The following is a 20,800-nucleotide window of genomic DNA, read 5'->3' on the forward strand; positions in this document are numbered from 1 at the left end:
AGACCACGAGCAACTACGGTCGCCAGACAGCTGCTGCGTTCCCTGTGCTGACCAATATGTGGGCAGCTGGGAAGACGGAGAGGACCCTGGAAGACCCACGCCACCCAGCCATGGGGAAGGATACCCTGCTTCCTGCTCTAGGCAGGTGTGGCTCTGAGCACCGTGACCTCCGGCATGGGAAAGGGCCATGCCTGGGGCCCTCAATTCCAGAGCAGATACTGATGAGGGGTTGAGTGAGACTCAGCGGGCTGTGAATGTCCAATACCTCTCTCAGGTGGGCTCCTGACCTTGCTCCCTCCACCCCCTAACTCCCCCCGACTTCCCTGCAGCAGCAAGTCGAAACCAGCAGCACCGTGGCCTCTCCTACTCATCAAATCCATCAGTTCCACCTCAAAAGTCTTCAAGAAGCCCCCCTCAACTGTTCCATCACCACCAGCCACCCTGCCATGGCTCCACAGCAGCCAGAAAGGTCTCAAGGCACCAGTCGGACATCCTCCCATGCCTTTGGTGACACCCAAGCTCCTTGCAGGGGCATCCATGCCCCACGTGGCCCTGGGGGTCCAGGCCCTGCCTCCCCATCACAGTCAAGCTCGGCCTTGTGGCCCATGGGTCCATGGATGCCCCGGGTATTCCTGCTCCCAATGCAGAAGCCCCACCCTCCATCTCATCGGCTGCCTCAACCCTCCTCAGAGGCCCCAGCATCCCAGCAACTGTCAGGACCTTCCCCTTGGCCGTCTCGTTCATTCTGACTTTACACATCCCCATGGAACCTCCCTTGCTTTCTGAGTGGCTCTGCTAAACTGAGACCTGACCACTGCCCCCACTGCAAAATGGCCCAGGCAAGGCTTGTAGTAGGAAAAGGGTCTCGCTGCCCTCCAGGGGCCTGAAAGTCTCCTCAGTCCTCCCTCCTGGGGTAAAGGAAGCCCCTGGTGGCTTCTTGGGCCCTCTCCCCAGAACAACACGCCCTCTGAAGATGCCCCCCAAGAAGCGAGTGCTCCACACCCACGGAGCCCATCAGGGAGGGACCTGTTACCCAAAGGGCTGCAGGTGGCTCTGCCTGACTTAAGTGCTGGGGCTGGGGTTCCACTGCCCTGGGCCACCCACCCGGGTTATGTCCAGAAGCGCCCATGGAAACTCAGCCTGGCCCTAGTCACGAGAGGACGTTGAGGCCCACAGGGTGGGGGCCCCTCCCCACAGTCCTGCTGGGTGCCCTACAGGCAGGGAGTCACCAGCACCCCCTTGGGAGGGGGACGGCAATGCCTTCCCTCCCCAGGGCACCCCGGGCTCCCGGACGAGGGTCTCTGCTTGACAGTGGGGGTGGGAAAAGGGGCTGCTACAAACTGAGCAAAGCTAAGATGTCCAGGAGTGGGGCTGGCGAGAGCCAGGACTTGGGCCACCAGACAGCACGGGCTCTTCCCAGTGGCTGTCGCACCATATTGGGCGAGACGTAAGGAGACCAGGCGGGACGGCCTACGCTGCCAGGCTCTGAGCCAGCCCCTGCCCTCCAGTCCCTACCCACCCCACCCTTTCCCAGAGCCAGTGCCCACTGCAAAAATCCCAGGGTTGGAGGGCAGAAGGGCACTGAGGATGAAGAGACTGCCCCACCCCCACCCTACTCTGCAGGGAGCCCATAGGGCAGCCCTCAGAGAGGGGGCGGGACCGGGACCACTCCCACTGTGGGCCAGGTGAGGACACTCAGGCACTGAATCCACTGGCACAGCCTCACAGGAAGGAGAGGCTATAGCTGTCCAGGGCCACCCAGACAGGGTCAGACACTACCTCTCCTACCCCAAAGACCCCTCACCAGAGCTGCCTTCCCAGAAGCTTAGGGCAATTCCGCAGGGGCTGCTGGCAGTGAGCAGAGCCCTGGGCTCTGGGGCCATCCACATGTGCCACTCACGGCACCACAAAGGTGACCCACAAACCTCTGAGCTCCCCAGGACCCCACCCAGAGGGAGGAGCCTTCTGTACCTGAGTGAGGGAAGGGGCCACACCCTCCCCACTCTTAGCTCTCAGGGTCTCACCTGACCCCCTCCTCACCCTCCTCCACTGCCCTGAAAGGCCAGGTCCAAAGGGGTCTGAGGCCATGCACAGACAGGTAAACTGAGGCAGGGGCCAGGCCCGTCCCAAGTCACACGGTGAGACTGCAGCAGGCAGGCCCCTTCCTGGCTGTCTCCACAGGGCCTCCCTGCTGAACAAATGCCATGTGGAACTGACTCTGAGGGGACGCCTTCTGCCATGTTGCCATCCGTGGGCTCAGGCACCAGCAGCACAGCACAGACGCGAGTGCCTCACAAATCAGACAGGGGCTGGGCTCGAGGAGGCCCAAGTCCCTCACAGCCCCAGGCTCAGATCATCCCATTATGAAGCATCATGGCAGAAATCACAGCAGCCGGCATCTGTAGAGGTTCCCGAGGGGCCAAGCACCGTGGTGAGCACACAGGGCCTTTTGTTCTTCTGTCTCCTGGGAGGCAGCGCACCCCCATCTCCTCGCCAGGGCACGTCCTAATAAACAGCCATCTCAACTCAACCAGCGGCACCCTTCTTTCTTGGAGATGCACAAAATTCACCCAGGGCCTCAGCACACTAGAACGATGAAATGTGGTACTTATACCCCATCGCACAGAGGAAGGAAGAGCCTGAGGCACAGAGATTAAGGAAGTGGCCGGGGCCTGGCAGCGAGGGCCTGCGCGGGACTCCTCTCCAGCTCAACTGTGTGAACACCAAGCTCCACCACCTACTTCTAGGGCCAGGGTTGGCTTCCATGGGCGCTTCCCCACCCACTCTGAGTGGGCAATTCACCTGGGCACCTGCCTAGTTCCACAGCTGATTAATTCAGCAGATTGACTGTTTCATGCTTTTTCAGATTGTCCTCATGCTGGGAGCTGGGGGGACCCAGACACTGCAGCACCACAGACTGCTGCTGCTTTCAAACAGATGGGCAAGATGCAGCCCAGATTGTGCCCCAAAGGTGGGGACTGCTGAGGGTGGGGCCTTGAGGGACATCCAGGTGGAGGTTATACAATGAAAAGGACTCCTGGGGTCTGACACCAAATGATCCCCGATCTCTACTGCACCCTGTGAGCATCCTCATGGCACTGACCCAGGCCCCAGGCCACCAGTGAGACATGTGGATCCGGCTGTGGCTCTAGTGTCGGGTGTTCTCCTCTCCCCACTGCCCATCCCAGTCTGCCTGGCTTGGTGATAGACTTGTTCAGCCAGAAGGGACCTCTGGGACCCGGAATCCACGGCCCCAGTGGCAGCACCAGCCTCAAGAGAGCTGTGAGCTGGGCCTGGAAGGTGCCCCCCCACTCTGTGAAGAGACCATGCCAACCAATGCACCCGAAGTGTGAGGCGATGGGGCAGAGCGCTGGTGCCTGGCATCTTGGAGCCTGGCGTCTCTGCCCAGTGGAGACACCCTCCCAGGCAACAGGCCTGGGCAGGCCATGCCCCCCACCTGCCCTTCAGGTGCCAGAAATAACCTGACATGTTAGGAGCCAGAACATAGCCCAGGCCTGTCCCTACCTGCCATAGACACGCCCAATGCACAGAGAGTGGCTCTCGGGATCTCAGGCCGAGAAACGCCATCCACAGCCGTGCTGCAAATACCAAGAGAGAGGGGCCCCAGCCCACCAAGAGCACCATGTGGGACTCAAGGGAGTGGCGTGGTTTTGCCAGCCCAGGGGGCAGGCACAGAGCTGACCCTGAGTGAAGCCCTCGAGCCGCAGCAACGTTTATCGACCCAGCCCTAGACACCTGCGCTCCCTTCCCAGCCCTGCTCCCCTCCCAGGGACCCTCATCCCAGGCAGTCAGCCTCTCGCCCTGCTCTCTCTGCAGCTCCTGTGCCCACCCACCCTTCCCGTGTTTCCTACCTGTGCCAGGGGAAATCAGAGCCCCAGGCCCACTCCTGTTGGAATATGGGCAGTGGTCACCAACCCAACTGCCTCCCCAGGTCACCTGGTGCCCCAGACTGCCAGAGGCAGAGGCCCCTGGGGGCCGACCCTGGCCTTGGGTGAGGAGCCCCAGTGTGGAACAAGGAGGCCAGTGCCAGATGGGCCTTCCGCAGAGGCCAGGGTACCTTGAAGCAGACTGAAACCCAGCCCGAAAGAGGCGGCAGCAGAGGCAGACAGAGCGAGGGCTGAGTGTGGCGGGAGGGAGGGAGGAGGCAGGCGCTAACCACAGATTGGTGAGGTGCAAAGACGCATGCTGGGACCCAGGGAAGCCTTTCCAGAGGGGACAAGAGTGGGTGCCCCTATTTCGCTGAAGCTTTGGAGAGAGAGCCAGCAGCTACCAGAAGGTTAAAGGAAAATCAACAAGGGGCCTTCCCAGGGCTGGGCCTGCACAGCTGCTGCGTGGGAGAAGCCAATTCTTGCCAAACCAAAAAGATTAAGATGATTCCAAATGAAGCCCTTCACAGACCACCCCGCAATATGGGGGCCAGGTCTCTCTTTGATGACTTTTGTTTGGTTTGGTAGTTTTGTAAAATCTCAAATCCACAAAAGGGGAAAAAAATGTTGGAAGGACCCAGCTCTTTCTGGCTGAGACTGCGAGAGCCCCACCCCACTTCTCCTGATGTCCTCGTCCCCCTGTGCGTCCTGATCCCTCACCTGCCTGACACCCGGAGCCACTCCTGGGGCCCAGCAGGTGCAGGGGCCTGGCCCTACAGCCTGGGGCTTTCTGAGAGAGGCCTGCATGGAACTGGCCTTGGGGTCCACTGCTCCCTCTTGGGCGCTGTAGAGTGGGAAGTACAGGCCCACAGCATCTCGGAGGGAGGGTGCCACAAGTTTTTATCTGGTGGGCCAGCTTATCTCACCTTACAGCCTAGTAACACTCAGGGAAAATTAATCAGAATAAATCCATGGCATGGGCCCATTGGGACCTGCTGTCTTCCAAGAGGGAGGGCGAGGCTCTCCTTCCACCATCTCCACCCAAGGACAGAGTAAAGCTCGTGCAAATTCTGTGATCTGGGGCCACCCTCAGCCTTCAGCTGTCAGCACGGCTGCTCCAAGCTCAAGACTTCTGAAAACTTCCACTGGCCTAGCCCAGGGAAGCAATCTTAATCTCCAAAAAAGGTTGTTATTAAGAATTATCTTATGACATTCATATATGAAAAACATATAAATTCAGCTGTTTCCTGAGCTGACTTTCGGACTACTCCAGCCAGGTTTCTAGATCTTTCCTTCACCTGACTTCCCTTCCATGATAACAGGAAGGCAGTTGGATTTGCCAAATCTGCCAGAAGAGCAGGATGCCTGCTCCCTGGGTCTGGGCTTCCCCAGCCTCCATTCTGTCTCCCAACCGTGGTCTCTCATCGATTTGGGCAACGTGGTAACTAGCTTCTCTCTGCAAAGGGCACGTTCCATGAGGGCACTGGGTCACATGTCCCCATCTCTGGCCATGACAACTGAGGAGGTCAGGAGGGATGCGGTCGTCCTCACCTTTAGACAGGCATGGTTTGCCCAGGCCCCACCGCTTCAGAGGGAGATGGGAGGGTGAGCAGTTGCCTCCCACTCCTAAAAGGAGGGCCTTCCCTGGCGTCAGGATGGCTGCCTCTGGGTTCAGCTCCTTTCCCCACAGAGAGCGGAGAGCACTGAGAGCAGCTGGGAGCCTCTGTCTCTTCCGGATGACAGCTGAGCTGGGGTGAGGCTGCCTGCGCTAGGACAGTGTCGAATCCCAGGAGAATGACAGAACGGGCATCCAGCTTGGGGGTGGCTGGCCCTCACCTACCAAATGTCCCTCGGGCCCTGCACTGGGACTTTCAGGGAGGAACTCGGCCATTGGGTGCCTGAGCCACCCTGGGGTTCCTACGGCCTCTCTGCAGAAATAGTCCCACCTGCCTGGGGCCACAGCTGCAAGCTCCGGGGTGCACTACTTCTTCTGTACCTGGAACCCGGACTCTTCCCTGCTGGCCCAAAGCAACCGTCTCCAGGATGGGTGAGCAGCCCCACTGCAAGGATGCAGGGCCCGGGGGCCCTTGGGTGCTCTCCTCAGGAGGTCAGCCCCTCCACCTGCCTCGCCTGCCCTGGGAGGGCCCGGGCCAGGCCCCAGCGGTCCATCTGTGCCCGCAGCAGTGCTCCTGTGCAAAAGAGCTGGGTCCTCCCCAGCATGCTCTCCTCGACCTCACCAACCTTCCTACTAAACTGAACAGGGGGGGCCGGTCGTAAAACGGGTCCCGGCCGTCGCACAGCTCGTGCTCCGGAAAGACGTCGTCCTCCAGGTCCTCCTCCTCCTCCTCCTCCTCCTCCTCCTCCTCCCCCACGCTCTGCTCCTCGGCAGGCTCGGTGGCGTCGGAGTCGGGGCTCGAGAAGGTGGGGGAGGGGGTGAGAGCAGCCATGCGCTCGCTCATGCATGTGTTCAGAAGAGGGTAGCTGTTGCAGCCAGAGATGGCTGAACTGAGGTTAGTGCGACAAGACAGAGAGAAGTTAACACCAGCGACTCGCAGGGACGAACAGGGGCTGGGGCCGGGGCTGGGGGGAACTTCTGTTTAAAACCAAAACCAAACACACAGACCATCGAGAATGCTGCTTTAAAAGACAAGAGAACCAAAACTGTGCCCCCAGTCTTGGAAAGAAATCACATGTATGGCCAGCAGGAAGGTTCCGGAAAGTTCCGGAGGACACCTGCAGGTGGGACTGAGAACAGGGGTCTCGGCTGGGAGTGGCTGAGGCCATATGAGGACCTCGAGAGTTTGGCCACTTTGAGGCCTCAGAATGCCACAGTCCCATGGGGTGAAGGGGGCTGGGTGCAGACCCCAGACTGGGAGACCAGGGAAGGAGGCAGTCGTCTCTAAGGCTTGGGTGACACAGCCCTGCCTCCATGTTCCCACCCTCAGGGCCACCAAGTGACCCGGAGAGTTTGCTTGGGAGCCTCACATATTCACACACAGATAGCATGGGTTCTGGCGGCTACAGCCCTGTAGTGGATTTGGGTGGCAGTGCCAAGACCCCATCCCACGTCCCCTGAAATAATAGGTCCTGTGATGTGTGGAGAGGAATGGCTGGGAGGAACCTCAGGCCAGGGAGGACAGGGCTGGAAGTCTGGGGCTGGAAAAGCACCTGTCAGGGCCGCTCCTTGTGTCAGGCCAGGGCCCACTCCTACCCCCACTGCCATCTCTCTCTCTCAGTCTCTCATTCTCTCTCTCTCTCTCTCTCTCTCTCTCTCTCTCTCTGTCTCTCTCTCTGCCAAGGAAGGGAGGAGGTGCCCACCTGCCCACCAGCCGGAACCAGGGGAAGCGGTCATAGAAGGGGTCTCCGCCGGTCACCACATTGTCACAGTCCTCGATGACACTGGAGGGCACCTCTGCAGCGCGGTCGTACATCTCCCGCATCAGGTCCAGGCGCTGCCTGCAGGGACGGCAGGGGTCAATGTGGACCCAGGCCCAGCACTCAGTAGCTGGCACTACACACCCTTATCTCCTGGGGACAATGAACTCAGCCCAGCTCCAGCCACAACATCCAGCTCAGGGTCATCAAGGTTCAGGGGGCTTGCTAGACAGACCCCTCTGTGACCCTTGGAGCTGGTCAGCCATAGGTAACACACTCAGCTAAGCATGCAAGGTCACCAACAGCTCCTCCCAAACTCCCACCAGGGGGTGGGCCGGGGAACCAGCAGTGGGGGGCTCGAGGTGCTGGCAGCACTGGGCTGCTGGAAAGTTGGCAGAGAGGCAAGAAGAGAACCCAAGTGAAGCTCAGAAAGGGGGATCAGGCCACAGAGGCCCAAGAGCTCAAGGAATAAAGGGCAAACTGGAGGTAGGGACACAGAAGACAGAGAAAATAGCCTAAAAATTATTATTATTGTGGGAGCACTCCCCTCAAATGTTGTGGAAGGAAAGAAAAGCAATCATTGTGCCCCTAGGTCTCAGGTATAAGAGAAACCACATCAACAGTGGCTGCCCGTCCTTCCAAAAGCCATGTAACCTGGGAGAACAGGGGAGAAGAATGAGGAGCGTGACTGTGGGAGTGTACGCTGCATATATGTGCACGTCTTCATGAATGCTTATTAGTGTGTGTGTGTTTGCATGAATGTGTATGTGTGCATGAGTACATTAATCATATTTTTATTTTCTGTACTTGTGATGTTTTGATATCCTTGGGGGGCACTGCAGGCTGGGGAGAGCTGCCCAGGTCCTGCTACTTCCTAGAGACAGTCAGCAACTTGCCATCACCCCTGCCTTTCCTACACAAACCAACCAATCCCAAGTCTGTACCCCAGCCACCTCCCTTCTCTAACTTTTTCACACACCAGACCAATATTCCCCCTGGCCTAAATCACCCAGGGTCAGGTACCTGACAACTAGGGACAGCCCTATGCCCCAGAGCTCTGCAGAATTATTCAAACTAGCCAAGCCTAAGCAGTCTCCTTGCCCTGCCTGGCCTTTCCCACAACCCCAGGCTGTCGCCTGGGCCTTCTCCCACTCCTTTCTGCCTCCTGATGGGCCCTGGTGCCTCCCTGTGTAGCCCTGCAGGGCGGGGCATGCCATGCTCTGCTTTCCAGGGGCCTGTGAGTGACATTCAACTCCTCCACTGTTGGTGCTGACCTCACAGGGTGACTCAGTCACCCCCATAACTTAAGGCCTGGCTGGGCGCAGTGGCTCACACCTATAATGCTAGTACTTTTGGAGGTCAAGGTGCAAGGATTGGTTGAGGCCAGGAGTTAGAGGTCAGCCTGCGCAACAGAGCGAGACCTCATTTCTACTACAAAAAAAAATCAAAAATTAGCTGGGTGCCATGGTGCACTCCACACCTGTGGTCCCAGCTACTTGGGAGGCTGAGGTGGAACAATGACTTGTGCCCAGGAGTTCGAGCTGCCGCGAGCTGTGATCACACCACTGCACTCCAGCCTGAGCAATAGAGCAAGGCCTTGTCACTTAAAGAAAAAAAAATTAAGGCTCAAGACAAATCAGAGTGAGCATGTGGGGACAGCAGAGGCCGAGCTTTAGGAAGGACACGAGCTCACATTGGGCACAAAGGGGCACAGCCCAGGCTTCCTCCTCGCCACCCCCACCTTAGCTCCTCCTCCACCTTCCACTGGGCTCAGCTAAGGCATCCACCTCCTGGCAGCTTCCTGAATGGAGGAGCAAGGGGACATTCCTTCCACCCCCCACCACCTCTCCCAGCCCCTCTGGGGAGCCACCCTTCAGGCCCTGCTGTACCCGCTCTGGGTGCTCCGCCGGCCTGTTCTGTCGGTGCCACAGCCTGCCCTCCCCTCCACTGCACCATCCTGACCCCTGTGGGCCTAGGGAGCATTCCCCTTATCTGTCCTTTCCTCCGAAAGAAAACGCCCAACTCTATGTTTATGTACGATTGCTGCATTGGTAGTAAGAGAATGAGGATTCTACAAGGCTGGACTCTATCCACATTTTTCTTCTGATTTTAAAAGAATTGGAACAGGAGGAAAAGCGGTGTCTGCAGGTACCCGCCGCGAAGCCTGTGCCCACCACCGCTCCTGTGGCCTCGCCCAGGAGGACCCTCCCACCGTCCACCCAGCAGCCCTCCAGCCACACCTGAGCTTCTCCAGCGTCCAGTAGTGGGTGGCCCCGTTCTTCTGGTCCTGGACCTCCACAGCCACAATAGTGCGTGGGAAGGGCCGCGTCTCTCGGTCTTTGGCGGCCTCTGGGGGCAGCAGGTCGGGTGGCAGAGGGGAGTAGAGTGTGTCCGTCAGGAGGACAAACTGGAATTGTACCTGTGATGGGGGAAGATGACCACTCATCAGCTCCTTGGGGCACAGGGTGCCAGGTCCCCAGAAAGGTTTCCTTCCCACCTTCTGGAGATTTCAGCTGCCTGCCCCACAGTGGTTCACTGGAACCTTCCAGACAGCCGCCAGAGGGGACCACCTGCTTTCTGCCTGTCCACCCGGCCTCCGTCTCCCGTGAGCAGGGCAGCCAATTCCCACCTGGCCAGTCCTGGGCTCCCTCACCGCCCACCCTTCTGGGGGGCCCAGGTCAGGCAGGGCTGCTACGCCACCCCCAGGGCTGGCAGACAGCCAAGCGCTGAGTCCCAAGCAGCTGTCCCCGTCATGAGTGAGGTGACGCACTCTCTCCAACAGGAAACGGTGCAGCCAGTGGGCAGCCCACCTTCTTTTTCAGCTCCACGCTGATGGCATTGGCCTCCTTGAGGAAGATGGCGTTGCCCCACAGCAGGTCCCGCAGAGACGTAAACTGGTACCACTTCCACTTCCGGAAGGCCCAGAGTGCCAGCTCACACTCCCGCTCCGTCCACTGGACTGTGGGGAGAGGTCACGGGTGGTCATCGCAGGAAGGCCACGACCCTGCCCACCATGTCCTGCCCTCTGGAAGGTCCGTCCGGTCAGCCACTCCACAGGGCTGCCTAAGCTGGCCCTGTGCTCTGTATACATCACGGCCGGGTGGTCATCAGGTAAAAAGATGGAAGGCCGGAAGGTTACTCCCCCTGTAGTCACTGAGGCCGGAGGTGAACGGGCCCCTCTCTCCCCAGGCTTCCTCCCACTCTGGGCCTGGGCTGGGAGAGCTCTGTGCTTGGCCCCGCCGTTTCACACTGACGATTTGGGTACACAGAAAGAAGAAACCGGCAGAGAGCTCCGTCACGGTGGGCAACATGAAAAGCTCTGCGTGCCCCAAAGGAGAGGCCGCCATGAGCAGCCTTGTGAGTCAGGCTGAAGATGGGAGTGGCTGAGGAGCAACACTGTCAATGACAGCCACATGCCATCCGGGGCCAGCAGTGGGGAGCAGGACCCACAGGAGAGGAGGCAGGAGGGCAAGCCAGGTCCTCCCAGGTGGTGCTGGCCCGTACACCCTCTCCCTGCCCATGCCCTGTCTGTCCACTGGGCCCTTGAGAGAACGACAAGCAGGGACACAAGGAGGGACTTGTCCTTGTGCTGAGGCCCCATCTCTCCTCCCAACACAGCACTATGTGCCTTTGGCTGCCCCCAGTCGGGCGCGCCTGAGCTTTGCCGTGGGAGGGAGCCTCGCTGGGTAAATGAGGCCAAACAGGGGAAGAGGCCAAGGTCATGCCAGCACAAAGCTGCCGACCAGCTGGCTAGAGGCCGAGATGGGCACAAACCCCTCCCCACCTGCATGTGGGCCACCGCTGCCCACAGCTGCGGGAGGTCAGCCGGGTTGGCCCCCTGAGCGCATGCTCACTAAGGGAATCCTGAGGTGATGTGCACAGTGGACTCTTCCTCGGGGACCCCACGAGCCTTGTGGTCAGCAGGACGGGAAGAGTGGACGCCCATAAGCATGGTGAGCCCCTACCAGCCTCATTCCCCATTCTCCATCAACATCCAGACACTCCTGTCAGAGGCAACATGTGTGTGCACACGTGTGTACGTGTGTGCATGTGAATATGTGCCTGTGTGTACACACGCAAGTGTGTGAGTGTGCAGAGCTGCTTGCTAGCTGTGGCACAGTCTCCCTGCTCCCCAAATCCTGCTTTCACGGGGCTTCCAGGGCAAGGGGGTCTCCCCTAAAGAGACAGGTCCAGACCCCAGTGCAAAAGTGCTGACCAGTGACCTCCAGGGAGGGGCCCAGGGCTGCCCACCTCCATGCTGAGACCCTCCTGACACAGCAGGTGCTGGCCCAGTGACCCCTCACCTTCATCCTCGGGCTCCTCCTCCTCCTCGTTCACCTCCGGGTAGTACCTGGAGTCCATCTGCTTCTGCAGAGCCTCCAGCTTGCTCTCGTAGTCCTGCAGAAAGAAGGCCTGTGACTCCACTACGGCCCTACCTGCCCGGGCCTCTCGCACTGTGCCTGGACAGTGGGCCTCACCACATCCCACTGTTCGGATGCAAGAGATGGGGCCAGGCAAGCAGGAAGTGGGGGCATGGGAGGACAGGCGTCCTCTGGCGTAGGTGGCGGCTCGCAGGGAGGGCGGGGCCCCGTCACTCACCAGCCGCTGCTGCTCCAGCAGGTAAGTGGCCTCCTCCCGCTCGCGGCGGTACTGGTCCTCCAGTTCCTGGAGCCTGCAATGGGGCGTTGGGGTGAGCACGGGAGGGCAGGAGTGGCAGCAGGAAGACGGGGGTGTCCTCCGCCTCACCTCTGTTCCATCTCCTGCTTCATGTCGATGCCCTGCTTCTCCAGCAGCTCACGCTGGGCAAAGGCCCAGTCCACAGGCTCAGCTGGCGTCTCCGCACAGGGCGTGCGCTCACGCTCCTGCCGGGCCTGCTCGGGGTGGTTGAACCGGAACACGTGGCTCTTACCCATGATGATGCGGTTTCCTGGGGGACCAAAGGACAGGTGGCCTTGAGGGACCTTCAGGTCTCTGATGGTCTCAAGCGGGGAGACGTGAGGAGAAGAAGGAATGGGTGCAGGCACCCCACCATCCGCAGCTCCCAGCCACTCCTTCTCCAGCCCTTGCTGGGACCTGAATGTGTCTCCTCACTCTCCCCATAAATCCACCCTTGGCTGCTCTCTACTCAGCAGCCGGTGATATGTGCAAACCACAGATGTGGGGCCTCTGCTGTGCTCCAGTGTCCCCGCCCCTTCCCAGGCCAGCCTTGCACTTGCCTCCTGCCCCCAAGCCCCCGTGCACACAGCCAGGACCCTCCCTCTCACATCCAGTCTGGGGCTGGTGCCCCCCAGGGCTGGGCTTGGGCCCCCAACAGAGCACTGTTGCAGGGCACAGGACCCTTCCCTTCTATCTGTCTTCCCCACTAGACTGGAAGCAGGGCTGGGGCAGGTCCCCTGTGCCCAGGGCCGGGGTTCAGGGTCCGGAGTCAAGAGACCACAAGAAGGAAGCAGGGGTGGCAGCTAGCAGGCACAGGTGGCTGCAGAGCCTCAGCATCAGGGCCTTCAAGGTGTGAGCATCAGTCCAGCCCCTCCTACCCCGGCACCCGACTGGACCCCACTCAGGGCTGCCTCATCTGCAGGGCCCTCCAGGGCAGCACTCACTGTCTTGGGACAGCCCTGCATGCAGGGGCTCTCTTTGGATGGCCTAGTTTCCCTCTGACTTTCCCTGGGAGCTGTAGCTCTGTCTTGGGGCTCCATAGAGCCGGCTCTGCCCTGCCTCCCACCCAGGTGGACTGTGCCTGCAGGTCTGTCCTCCCTCAGCGCCTCCTTGTTGGCCGCTCTCAGCTGGCTACTTCCTCTGTCCTCCCTGTCCACAGGCCGTGCACAACCCACCTTGGACACTGGGAGGGAAACACCAAGCTAAGGCCTCTCTTAGCTTAGGCCCCTCCCTGAGCCCCACAGGCACCAGGGCCAACTCCGAAATAAGTAGGGAGAATGGGCACAGCTGTCTGTCTGTCCGTCTGACCTGCTGTTGCCCAGGCTTAGCCACACCGACTCCCCATGACAAGGCTACCCCACGAATTCAGGACATTCAGCGTGTCCTGCCCTCCTGCCCAGGGACCCCAAAGGCGGGATTCCTGAGTCCCGGGGACTCCTCTGAAAGCCTTCAGGGGTGGGCAGATGGGCTAGAAGTGGGGTCCCTGGGTGTCACCTGCCCCTCCTCATCCCTCTGCTTTCCCCCAAGACAGGGTCGGGAAAGGGTCTCCCCTGTTCCAAGCCAATGGTGACTTTTATGTCAGCCTGGCCAGGCCACAGCACCCAGTGATTCAGCCACGCCCTCCCCGGCTGTTGTGTGGAGGTTTCTGCACACGTGCTCCACACCTGCAAGCGGCTGATGGAAGTCAAGGAGGCGCCCGACGGTGGGGTGGGCCTCGTCCAAGCAGGGGAAGACCTAAGAGCAAACTGGGGCTTCCTCTGAGGAAGAAGAAACCCAGCGGACGGAGTCCACTCCCGCCAAGTTCCCAGCTTGCCACCTGCCCATGGATTTCAGACTTCCCTGACCAGCCCCCCTCATCTGATAAGCCAATTCCTTGAAATAAATCTCTTTATACCTAGACATGGTTGTACGTATCTCACTACATCTCAGTCTACAGCCTGTCTCACTACACCATGTCTACAGCCACGTCTGTGCGTCAGGCTGCTGCTGTTTCTCTGGTGGAACCCTAACTGCCTGGGTGATAGTCACACGCCACTCCGGAGGGCCCCCTGTCTGACTTCTCTAAAGAAGGGACTTTATACCATGTGTGCCTGCACGTGTTTGAATATCACAGACACTGCAGTGTCTGGGAACAGAGCCCAACCCCACCTAGGGTGCTACATTCAGAGGCTGGAGCAGCCCCCACCCCGCTGATGCTCCACAACACCTCAGCTCTGGGAAGCCTCTGTCCAAAGCCCTGTCTCCCCCCGACCAGCCCCACAGGGCACAGTCCTGGGCCAGGAGGCAGGAGCTTCTTCCCAGGCAGGCAGACCCTGCTCCTTACTCAGCCCCCAGCATGGACTCAGTGCCTCAGGGTCCTTGTGTTGTGTGAATGGGGCCTGTAGTGCTGTGTTCCTAGAGCTGGGGGACTGGGGAGGCACGTGAGCTGGTCAGGTACCCGCAGCCCCCTCCCCTACCTGGCCCGCAGCCCTTAAGAGCTGCCGTCCTGCACAGTGCACAGGAGGTGGTGGCTTGGACATGGGAACAGAGGTCTCATCTCATGCCTCTGCCTACCTGACCGGCCCCTGGAGTCCCCAGCCATACCTGACCGCAGGATGCTGGGCTCTGTGACTTTCTTGCCGTTGACGTAGGTGTCTGCCCCCTCACAGGGCTCCAAGGTCACCACAGCTACAGGAAAGGTGGGAGGGGCAGAGAGGAGAGGAGTATAAATGGCTGTCACCTACAGCAGCTCGACTTACCTGGCCCCCGGGCATGGCCTCCTCCAGGCCTCTCTTCTCCCTGCTACACAGACCCTGACCATTGGCAACACTCATTTGGGCCTCAGAGGAGCCTAGGGGTCTCACCCCACCCAACAGAGGAAGAAAGTGACCCCCAGGAGGAGGATGCATGTGCCCACGTTGAAGCTGAGAGGCTGTGCTGGGCCTGATCACCCAGGGCCCTGTCCAGCTCTCCAGGTAGACAAGGATAAAAACACCAGCTAATGGGGCCTGGGCCACCCTACAGGAGATGGCAGGCAGGACCTTGCAGTCAGAGAATACCAAGAGAGCCAACCGTCCCAACACCACTTAGAGCCATCATCCTGAGATGGCCAAGTTGGACAGTGGATGTCAGTCACAGGTCTGCAGGCCAGAGGCTGGCTGGATGCTGCCAGGAGATGCCCTTAGCCCAGGCTGTGGGCCATGTGACGGCACACCGACACCACAGGCCCATCCCCGAGTTGGGCAGCACCAGGCAATGGGGACAGCCCCGCGTCATCTCTGGGAGGGAGATCACTGGGCAGGCAGGGGAAACGGACAGATGGCCGCCCACAGCCAACAGGAAATCAAGGTCTGGAAATAGTTTTCCACCCTAGATCTGGGCTCACTCCTCATGGCTCACTGTCCTCCCGCCATGAACATCCTCCACCCTGGGCCCCAACACACTTCCCGGCCAGCAGCCCACCTGTGCCCCCACTTCCAGCCCTCAAGGAGGCTCAGCTCCCTAAGGCAGCAGCCACCTCTGGCCACAGAAGGCACCAGGCATTTTCTCAAGCACCAACCTAATGGAAGTTGTCTTCAAGGCTGGCCCCAAATGTGTCTCTCCAAATCTCTCTCTCCCACACACGCATACACACACACACACACATACACACACACACACAGACACATCCTGCCTAGAAGTATGACTCGCCACCCACGAAGAGCTGGGGAGGCTGGGACAGGGTGACCTCTTCAGGCCTGATCATCACAGCACAGGGCCGTGGGTGCGGGTGGGGACGGCAGGGTGGCCATACCTTCACTGCCTCCCCTGGAGTCGCTCCGGAAGACACAGTGCTCCTCCTTGATGAAATGCCCACTCAGAACGATGTCCTGCCGCCTCTCGCCATCCTCCCTGCCCACTCTGCGGGGTGGGGGCACCATCAGAACTGCAACCGGGACCCAGCACACCCGGGATGCCACCCACTGGCCTCCAGGGACACCCAGTCAGGATTGTTTGGGAAACAGCCAGGGCAGACATCAGCAGTCGCTGGAGAAGTCCAAACTCAGTGGCCCCTTTGCAGCAGCAGGAATGGGGATTCCACCCTTCCTCTGCCATATCCCAGGGCCTGGCCAGGCTGGAGTGGCTGCCAGGTCCCCTCTCACCTGGTGACCCCATCCTTGATGTAGTAGAGGAGGCACTCGGACATCAGCGGGTCCTCGTTCAGGTTGACGAGGTGTGGTGTCTGCAGGGAGACAGGAGGATCATCTCTCCTGCAGGGGGCAGGAGCCCGACGCCGGCCGCACCCTGCTCCGACCTCTCCCCAGGCACCAGACCACCTCCAGGGCCCCTGCCCCTATACTCCCACCAGGCTGGTCACTCCAAGCCAGGAAAATGAGGAACACAGAAAGCGCAAGCCGTAGGCCCAGCCCACCAACAGCAGCAGGCTGGTGGGACCCGACCACCCGCATACACCCAGGCTTGGCACAGCAGCCCCAGCACTGCAGCAGAAGCTGGGCTTCCAGAAAGGCAGAGAGCCCCTGCTCTCAGCATGTCAGGCCCCTGGGGCCCTCTGAGGCTGGAGTGAGCCCCCAGATGTGCAGACCACAGGCTTTGTCCCATGGGGTCCTGGATTCTCAGCTTTGGACTGTAAAATGGGATTCCAGGACCCCATTCCAGCTCAGACAGCCCAGAAACTGTGGGCTCCAGCTCAGACAGCCCAGAAACTGTGGGCTCACCAGTGGGAGCCAAGAACCAAGAAGGATCAGGACACTGACCATGGAAGGCTCAGCCCTGGGGTCTGGGGAGTGAAGCAGTTGTGAAAGGATCCTTGATGAGCCACCTGAGGCACCCCCACGCAGAGAGGTGGAGACCTTGACACTGGACGAAGGGGACAGACCATCCCCAGCCATCCCTGCCCCCCGAGTGGGGAAGATGTCCAGCCAGGAGGGCTGTGCCCACGGCGTTGGGGCTGAGTAGGGGCTGTAGCCTTGGGACCCCACTGGCCTGCGAACATCTCGTGACTCCCAAGAACACTGAACTTCTCAAGAACGGGGTCTCCAGTGGTCCCACTTCTGGGCAGTGCCCAGACCCAGGGCCACCAATAAAGCTGCACCCCTGGAGTTCCACCCTACCCCTCCAGGAAGGGGATGGGGCCTGAAACAGTACGGGGAACAATCCATTCCAAACCAAACCAAAGGCCTGTCTGGAAGACGTGTGTAGTGAAGCCCCATTAGGGGACTGCCTGTCCCCGCCCTGCCCAGGACTGGAATCTCCCTACAGCTCTTCTCAGGCCCTTCCTGCCTCTGGACCTCAGCATGTGCTGGGCCCCTGGCCTGGAGCACAGCCCTGCCCAGCCCCTCCCAAGCTACGGACACACAGGTGTCTGTCCCCATGTCCTGGCCATCTTTGGGGTGGGTGTGTGGGGTTTGGGGACTACAACCAGAAGAAAGACTTTTTCCCAAGTGTGTGTGTCATGCCCCACCTGGGCTGCTGGATGGGGGCACAAGAGTTGTATACACTCTGAAGCAGCTGCCCAGGGGTTCTGTGCCATTTGAGGGCCCCCAGCTGAAAGACTCCTTAGGCTTGGCCTGGTGGAAGAAGAGGGGTCCCCGCTGGAACAGTCAGACCTGACTCCAGCTGAGTTCCAAGAAGGCAGCTGGCGCCCAGCTGTGTGAGCAGCACAGGCTCCAGGGCAGGTCCAGGCCCCTCACGTCTCAGTCTCCAGCCTGGGCGTTGGCTTCTCAGCCTTGCCCTGACACTGGGGAGCCCAGTCCACACTCCAGGCCACTAAGAGACCCATCTGACATCCCAAAGCCGCCAGGACGCCCCACCATGAGAATGTGGGCACTGAATTCTCCACGAAAAGCAAAGTGTGACTGTGGGTGGGTTTCACAGCCCCAGTGCCTGGGCCAGAGCCCCGCCGTGCCCCCTACTCCCAGAAGTCCCCTCTGGTTCTACCTGAGACAGCCCCTCACCTGGTCCTAGTCAGATCAGGGCAGTACCACAGAACTGAGATAGCTCCTACCTTTTTGGGAGAGAATACGCCCAAGGTGCCGCCATCCTCCCTCATGGCCACACCCATCTCGGCCAGCAGGGCTTCCCTGGGGGAACAGAGATGAGGTCAGCACAAGCTCCACAAGGCTTCCAGCACTGGCCTCAGCGCTGGCTGACCAATGTGGGCAGTGGGCCTGTGGCCACCATGGCCTGGGTGGTGCCCATGTGTGTCCCATCTGGTCACTGTGTTAGGGCATCTGCTGATGGGACGGGCCCCTCCGCACCATGGTCAGGGATCAGGTCTATCAGGCCTCAGGTCTCTCAGGCCCCGGCGGCCAGCAGCCAGCAGTATGCAAGGTGGGGGTTATTGGGCGTGAGGAAACAGGTTTGCCCTGGGCTGGGATGTGGCCACCCCAGGGTGCAGGTGCCCAGCACTGGAGGGCAGGGCTCAGTGCTCATCCTGCCCAGGCTACAGGCTTGCTGGCTGCAACCCTCCCCCTCAGTTTCCCCAATGCACACCTCTCCATCCGGATGGCTTCTGTCCGCCGCAGTTTCTCCTCCCAGGTCTCGTTGAGCTCAGCTATGATCTTCTCTGTTTCCTGGGGATTGAGGCAGAGCACAGTGAGCTGCCAGGGCTGGGGCCAAGGGAGAGGACCATGGAGACACGGGTGCCAGGAGAAGGGGCATCAAAGCACAAGAGCCACGTTCCTGGGCCCGTCCAGGCACAGGAGGTGTCCAGAAGACCAAGGTGAAGCTCAGAGAATGTGTGTCTTTCCCTTAGACACGCTCAAGAGAATGGGGAAAATGCAAAACAAATCTGGAAGGAAAAGAGAAGCAAATGCTCCTGGGAGATGCTGAGCCTCGGCTCCTAAAGCACAGCCATCCTCGCTGCTGCCGAGAGGCCCAGGTACTCACCCCTCTTCAGGACACTGCCCAGCATCAGCCTGGTCTCTCCTTTTTCTTCCCACCCACAGCCCAATGGGACCCCAACACCCCAGAAGGGCTCTCTGCTCCAGGGTCACAGGCCCAACCTCGCCCCCATCCCCTTCCTCACACTGGCCTTGATGGGGCCTCTGCCTTTTCCCCTCAGCTCCTCAGTCTCCAGGCGTGTGGTTCACCTGCCCCTGCACAGCCATTCACTGAGGGGCGTGTGACTGGAAACCTAAAATGATCCTGGCCCGTTGCTGGGCACCAGGGAGCACACTGTGCCTGGGAGTGGTTGGAGGTGGTGACTATTCCCAGGCAGGTGTGCAGGTGTGAACACAGGTTGGCCTGGAAGGGGCTCAGGAGCCTGCACCACGCTCACCACCCTCCTCAGGGAGTGTAACTCTATAGGACGCCAGCCAGGAAGCTGCTGTGACCTAGGGCAGTCACCAGTGGAGGGGGTGCTGTGGGGTGGGGAGGGGCGAGACTCCTCTCCACCCACAGATGCCATCCACCTCACTGGTCCTTGAACAAGCGCCCACTCACACAATTAAAGACTCGAAAGGAAGAGTCTCAGTCCTGGACATTCATTCTTGGAGCTTCCCTGGTCCAGGCGTGGCATGGGTGGGGGCACAGGCCATCCAGACACCCAGGTCTAGGGTCCTGCAGGGGCATTTCCTGTCCAGCAGCTGAGTGTTGTGCAGCCCACAGCCTGGGGACCCCTGAGTGAACTGGTTGCCTTGACTGCTATGGGTGGTCTAGAGACAGGACACAGGGCACCTGGGTGGCCACACGCCAGAGGCTCCTGTTGGTGCTCCACAATGGACCTATGAGGATAGGCTGTGCCCAGGAGGGCAAGGTGCCTCTAATTCCTCCGAGCTCCCCACTCCCAGAGTCTGACACCCCGAAGCGAAGCCCCAAGTAGTGCCCTCACCTTCAGTCTTTCAATGGCCTCCTCGCTGCCTGGGGCAAACAAGATGCGCTCGTGGAGGCTGGACACGGAGGCTGCGCGGCTGGACAGGGCTGAGAGCGAGGATGAGGGGCTCATACCCACCAGGGCATTGGTCACTGTGGAGAGAGGGTCAGGGGCTTCATTCACCGTCCCGCCACGGTTAAGGTTATTGTTCTCAAGGTCGGACACGTCTATGGGGAGGAGGGGTAGGGCAGGCAGACAGACAGAGGGAGGGAGAGAAAAAAGATGAAGATGGGAAAAAGTAAGAGGTGGGGCTCAGAGAAGGCAAGAAACAGAAACCACCAACAAGGCACAGCAGCCCTGCCCGGCCCAGGACAAGCGCATGCAAGGCCTTCCTGCCACCCCTTGCCTATGATGGGACCGGGCTGGCAGTGGCGCCCACTTGCCCGCCTGCTCCCCAGGCCTGCCCTCCCCAGCAGCAGCGTGGCATGGCCCTGGGCACCCTGGAGCTCCCCTGCACCCCCTGCACCAGGCTTCTTGCTTTCCCTCAGTTGCACTCCAGGTCCCACTGCCAGGCCGCCCTGCAGCCCCCGCACCTGAGGGCTGGGAGCCTGTCCTCCCTGCATCTTCCCGCCCTGTCCACTGGCTTGGCATGGTCACCCAGCAGTGCCCCGTACAGACCCCCACGCTTGTCCTCCCACCCCTCGCACCCACTGTCAGCCTGGGACACCACACACCCCTGAGCTGTAGGGCCGGGCTGCACTAACTGTTCAGCCCACTGACGTGGAAATTGGCCCAGAGACCATCCTGGAGGAGGTGAACATGGGACCCTCAAGAGGGAGGCCCTTCCCCTCCACCACAAGGAGCTCACCCACCAGCCTAGGCCTCATGTATCCCCAAGGCCCGGGAGGTAGGGCTGTGACATCTCTGGAGTGGGTGGTGCCAGGGGTCTCCTAGCAGAAGCAAACACACAGCAGAGCAGCAGCAAGCACGGGACCACATGGGGTGTGGGGGAAGTGGAGGGCGCCCTGCAGCCGGGCTCGGGGAGGCGTTGAGCCCCATGGAGCCAGGCCCAAGGCCAGGAGGCACAAAG

General features: G+C 60.2%; 1 protein-coding gene across 30 annotated transcripts in view; it reads right to left on the reverse strand.

Moving 5' to 3' along the window:
- Nucleotides 1–20,800, reverse strand: part of LOC105473779 (kinesin family member 1A) — a 108,744-nt gene that overhangs the window by 36,896 nt on the left and 51,048 nt on the right. For 10 of the 30 annotated variants that reach the window (XM_011727784.2, XM_071073736.1, XM_011727789.3 and 7 more), the window contains 13 exons: nucleotides 19,729–19,937; nucleotides 18,390–18,469; nucleotides 17,902–17,977; nucleotides 16,040–16,119; nucleotides 15,691–15,797; nucleotides 14,502–14,585; nucleotides 12,009–12,189; nucleotides 11,862–11,934; nucleotides 11,567–11,660; nucleotides 10,073–10,221; nucleotides 9,503–9,681; nucleotides 7,206–7,343; nucleotides 6,129–6,392 (listed from right to left, as the gene is read on the reverse strand). In XM_011727784.2, the coding sequence (XP_011726086.1) occupies nucleotides 6,129–6,392; nucleotides 7,206–7,343; nucleotides 9,503–9,681; nucleotides 10,073–10,221; nucleotides 11,567–11,660; nucleotides 11,862–11,934; nucleotides 12,009–12,189; nucleotides 14,502–14,585; nucleotides 15,691–15,797; nucleotides 16,040–16,119; nucleotides 17,902–17,977; nucleotides 18,390–18,469; nucleotides 19,729–19,937 (1,714 nt within the window). The remainder of the gene's footprint in view (nucleotides 1–6,128; nucleotides 6,393–7,205; nucleotides 7,344–9,502; nucleotides 9,682–10,072; nucleotides 10,222–11,566; nucleotides 11,661–11,861; nucleotides 11,935–12,008; nucleotides 12,190–14,501; nucleotides 14,586–15,690; nucleotides 15,798–16,039; nucleotides 16,120–17,901; nucleotides 17,978–18,389; nucleotides 18,470–19,728; nucleotides 19,938–20,800) is intronic. The other 20 variants (XM_071073738.1, XM_071073737.1, XM_011727793.3 and 17 more) reach the window with 3 other exon arrangements.

Source organism: Macaca nemestrina, chromosome 11 (assembly GCF_043159975.1).
Source record: "Macaca nemestrina isolate mMacNem1 chromosome 11, mMacNem.hap1, whole genome shotgun sequence".
In the NCBI taxonomy this organism is placed as follows: Eukaryota; Metazoa; Chordata; class Mammalia; order Primates; family Cercopithecidae; genus Macaca; species Macaca nemestrina.